Raw genomic sequence first — 5,389 nt, 5'->3', positions numbered from 1 at the left:
TTAAAAACACAAAAATACTAATTAATATATCCTTGGTTTTGAAAATGGAACGGTTCAGTATGGTGTGGAAAAGCAAACAAAAAGTAAGAATGGGAGGAAAAAACTTCAAAAATGACAATTTCCTCCATATAAGGATAAATAGAATCTGTACTGCAAGGCAATATTGTCGAAGAACTGCAAAACAGATACATGATTTATGTTTCATTTTGTTTTTATTTTATCTATGTAAATGTGCTTTCTAATCAGAGAATTATAAGCATTAGATCTATATTAGATATTTACTAAATATGTCTCTCAGTAAGATGTCAAAGGCACTATGTTAACAAATTGCTTATTAATCAAAATAAGAAAGCGATCTGGCCTGCTGGGGAGTTTTCATTCATGTTCCACTTCTAGCTTCTTATGACGCTTTTCTCTTCAGGTGAAATTACATTTGACTTGGCGCAAGGCAGTGATGAGAAATCATACAGCAATAACAACATTTATCCTGCTGGGCTTGACAGATGACCCAAAATTACAAGTTCTGCTTTTTGTATTTTTGTTTCTCACCTACATGTTAAGTGTGTCTGGGAACCTCACCATCATCATCCTCACACTTTTGGATTCCCATCTCAAAACTCCCATGTATTTTTTCCTCCGAAATTTCTCTTTCTTAGAAGTTTCATTCACTACCGTCTGTATTCCCAGATTCCTGTACACTATAATAACTGGAGATAATAACGTTACCTATAATGCTTGTGCCACCCAAATATTTTTTGTTGTCCTCTTTGGAGCAACAGAATTTTTTCTCCTTGCCGCCATGTCCTATGACCGCTACGTGGCCATTTGTAAGCCCCTGCACTACACAACCATCATGAACAACAGGGTCTGCACTGCACTCGTTTCCTGCTGTTGGTTTGCTGGCCTGCTGATCATCCTTCCACCTCTAGGCGTGGGCCTCCAGCTGGAATTCTGTGATTCGAATGTGATTGATCATTTTGGCTGTGATACATCTCCTATTTTACAAATAACCTGTTCAGATACAGCGTTAATAGAGAAAATTATTTTGAGTTTTGCCGTGCTGACACTCATTATCACCTTGGTGTGTGTAGTTCTGTCCTACACATACATCATCAAGACCATTCTAAGATTCCCTTCTGCCCAACAAAGGAAAAAAGCCTTTTCTACCTGCTCTTCTCATATGATTGTGGTTTCCCTCACCTATGGCAGCTGCATCTTCATCTACATCAAACCTTCAGCAAAGGAAGGAGTGGCCATAAATAAAGTGGTGTCTGTGCTCAGTACTTCAGTTGCCCCTTTGCTTAATCCATTCATTTATACACTTCGCAACAAACAAGTGAAAGATGCCTTCAATGACACAGTAAAACGGATTGTGTTTCTCACAAAGAAGTAAGAGACGATTAATGTTTTTAGAGGTTATTAAATTAAATTTCAATCTAACCCATGAACAACATTCATGAATTTGCCAAATAAATTATTTCTTCATATTCTGTAGATTCATCAAGGTATTCTGCCTCCTGGAACATTAGCCTCTTATAATCCAAAAGCCAAAATCAAGCTATTTATTTCTCTTTTATTTAAGATTATTTTATTCTGAAAGATTTCTTCAGTAAACGCATGTTTCAGAGACTAGATTCCCAACATGCTCAATGTCATAAAAAAAAAATGCAAATAAATAAAGTTGTATGTCTGGCCAGATAGCCTTCTCATGATGTGGAATATAAATGTCCAGGGATCATTTCTCACATATTGAGAATACTTCAATATCTAGCCTCTGATTGTACAAACGTAGTTAAAGATTCTTTGCTAAAGCTTAAAAAGTGATCTAAAAGAAAAATATGCATTCCAGAGCTTCTCATTTTAAAATGCCCATTTTTCAAGAATGAGAGGATACTAACAGGGCAACTTCAAAATCAGTAAAAATAATTACATTCTTTCTTTGAAGCTAATTTACCCACAAAAATGTTTCTCCTGAGCTTTCTGGAAGACTGCTGCATGGGAAATATGAGAAAAAACAGGACTTCCAAGTGCCGGATATCTTCTAATGACATTAACATTGATGGTGTGAAATCATAGACTCAGGGAGAACAAGCCAGAAATGAGGAGTAGGATAACTAAATCTTGGTTAAATAAGTTCTCCAATATTCAGACTTACATTATACCTTGATTTAAGAAAAACATTAGACTGACGAATCTGAGAGGGAAGGCGGAAGTGGGTGGGTGACAAGAGATTAACAAAAGAATTTATATGTAAATATACATAACCCATGGACACAGACAATAATGTGGTGAAGACCTGGGGTGGGGCTGGGTGCAGGGTAAAAGGGGTCCTAGGGGGGGAAAAGGGACATCTGTCATTTTTTCAATAATAAAGATAAATTTAAAGAAATAATGTATGCTTGCAAAAAAGAAGAGTGTTAGAGATTAAGAGAATTGAATGGCTGTGTGTCCTTTTTAGTAAAGCCGAGAGCTCCACTGTGTGATATTCAAGAATTCCTGCAGCAAAGCCAGCATTTAAGCCAAACCTTAGGCTGAACCCCTGTGCTCTAGAACAAGCCCAAGCATCTGAGGGGTATCCAGGGCCCAGTGCCACTCCCTCAGAACCTAGTAGCAGCTGTGGATTTTAAATATGTGTTAAGCAACTATCTAACCTCAATACTGAGTCATGTCACAAGTGTTTTTATATGTGCCTTAAACTAAAAGTTGGCTTTTTAGCATTAAAAAGAGAGAGTATTGATCAAAATATCAAAAGAGCTCATAATTTGAGAAGGGCATTCCAAGAGGCATTTAATTGCTTAGCATAGACTGGCTACTGAAGATCAAATCCAGGTATAAAGTGAAAAAAATGATAGACTTAGAAAAGAAGGAGAGAAGTGGGAAAACAAGTAACAGTCATTTAGGGACCTTGGACCAAATAATTGAAATTCTTACCATTAAATGTTGTAAAAGTTATTTTATTGTTTTCAGGTTCTATAACTGTGAAAGTAAAATTTGTGCTTTCATAGTACATATGCAACTATTACTTATGTTTATTAAACATCATCTAGTTACTCTAGTGTACTTTTTATTTTGATCATATTTTCAATTGCTCATATAAGGTAATGGCTATAGTATGAGTACAAATTTGTTTTATATTTCAAAAGTATTCAGGGAAAATAGGACTCTGTTCTCCAAGGCCTTTCTTCTTTTTCATTAAAAATTTCTAAATCCCCCAAACCCATATTGATATAAACAAATGATGGAATAAATTAATAAATGAGGGAGAAGAGACAAATCTCCTGTGTAGAAGTATTCCAAATGTATGTAGATACTCCATCCAAAAGGAAGGGGGAACTTTCCAGAGGTGAAACTGACAACCACTGCCTCAGTCAGGTGATCAAGGTCAACATCAACAGTCATAAGTCATGTTGATAGTACCTATTTGTTAACATTATGTAATAAAAATGCCACTTTACCTCTGTGGTCTTCTTCCCAATAGCATCAGACAGCTTTCAGTGGGACATCCTATAAAATACCTGACCAGTACTCCTCAAAACTGTGAAGGTCTTCAAATATAAATAAAGTTTTAGAAATTGTCACAATCAAGAGGAGCCTAAGGATACATGACAACTAAGTGTAATGTGATATCCTACATGAGATTGTGGAATAGGGGGAGAACGATATTAGGTGAAAACTAAAGAAATCTGATTAAACTATGGACCTCATTTAATAATAATGATTCAGACCATTCACTCTACCCTCAAAGAAGCCTTTCTGCCAGGGATGGTGGCTACAGCTTTCAGCCACACACACTCAGGAAACAAAATGTGTTTTATAATTAAATATACTCAATGCATTTTGAGATCCAAGATGTCAGCAGATTAGATGAAAGCTACACTAACTTCCTCCCAGGGCTAGACTAAAATTACAACTAAATTATAGAAAAATCATCCTGAATAACCAACTGAAGATGAGCTGCAGAGAAGCCTTATAACCAACAGAAGAAACCACATCAAGACTGGTAAGAAGTGTGAAGGATCATAATTAAAAATGGCAAAGGTTAAAGACAAAGAGAGAATCTTAAAAGCTGAAAAAGAAAGGCAGTTAGCTACCTATAAGGGAGGTACCATAGGCTTTCAGCTGATTTCTATACAGAAACATTTCAGGACAGAAGAGATTAGCATGAAATATTAAAAGTGATGAGTAGCAAGGACCTACAACCAACTACTTTACCCAGCAAGGCTATCATTTAAAATTAAAGTTCATAAAGGACTTTTCAGACTAGAAAAAGCTAAAGGAGTTCATGACCACCAAACCAGTATTACAAAAAATGTTAAAGAGCTTGCTTTAAAAAGAAGAAGAAAGAAGCAGGAGGAGGAGAGAAGAAAAAAAAGGAGGGAGGGGAACATAGATAAAAAATAAAATGGCAATAAATTTGAACCTATCAATAATCACTTTAAATACAAATGGCTTAAATGCTCCAATCAAAACACATAAGGTAGCTGAATGGGTAATAAAACCAGACCCATGTGTATGCTGTCTTCAAGAGACCCACCTCAGAACAAAAGATGCACACAGACTAAAAGTAAAGGGATGGAAGAAGATATTTCATGCAAATGGAAAGGGGGAAAAAAGCTGAGGTAACAATACTGATATCTGGTAAAATGGACTTTAAAACCAAGGCAATGGAAAGAGACAAAGATGGACACTACATAATGATAAAGGGAGCAATTCAACGAGAAGAAATAACCCTTGCAAACATGTATGTACCCAACATAGGAGCACCTAAATATGTAAAGCAAATATTGATGAACATAAAAATAGAGATTGACAGTAATGCAGTCATAGTAGGAGATTTTAGCACCCCACTGACATCAATGGATAAATCTTCCTGACAGAAAATTAACACAGAGATGGTGGCCTTAAATGCACAGTAAATCAAATGTATTTAATTGGTATCTTCAGAGCATTTCACTCCAAAGCAGGAGAATATACATTCTCTTCAAGTGCGTATGGAATGCTTTCTAGGATAGACTGCATGTTAGAACACAAAGCAAATCTCAAAAAAATTAAGATTGAAATAATATCAAACATCTTCTCTGACCATAATGCTATGAAACTAGAAGTCAATCAAAGAAGAAAACTGAAAAACACACAAAGACATTAAGGCTAAATAACATATTACTAAACAATGAATGGGTTAACAATGAGGTCAAGGGAGAAATCAAAAGATACCTTGAAAGAAATAAAAATTAGAAGAAGAGCAAAACAAAATCTATGGGACCCAGGGAAAGCAGTCCTAAGAGGGAAATTAATAGCAATGCATGCCTATCTGCAAGAAAAAGCTCAAATAAACAATCTAACTATATATTTAAAGGAACTTGAAAAAGAACAACAAACAAAGCCCAGA

General features: G+C 35.6%; 1 protein-coding gene across 1 annotated transcript; it reads left to right on the top strand.

Annotated features, from left to right (window-relative positions):
• Window positions 1–454: 454 nt before the first annotated feature.
• Window positions 455–1,393, top strand: LOC308552864 (olfactory receptor 6C2-like; the record flags this gene model as incomplete). The annotated part of the gene is made up of 1 exon (XM_081128251.1): window positions 455–1,393. The coding sequence occupies one exon, from the start codon at window positions 455–457 to the stop codon at window positions 1,391–1,393; it is 939 nt and encodes a 312-aa protein (XP_080984377.1).
• Window positions 1,394–5,389: the final 3,996 nt, after the last annotated feature.

This window comes from Miniopterus schreibersii (assembly GCF_964146895.1).
Source record: "Miniopterus schreibersii genome assembly, chromosome: 2".
In the NCBI taxonomy this organism is placed as follows: Eukaryota; Metazoa; Chordata; class Mammalia; order Chiroptera; family Miniopteridae; genus Miniopterus; species Miniopterus schreibersii.
This window is presented reverse-complemented; position numbering and strand designations above follow the sequence as displayed.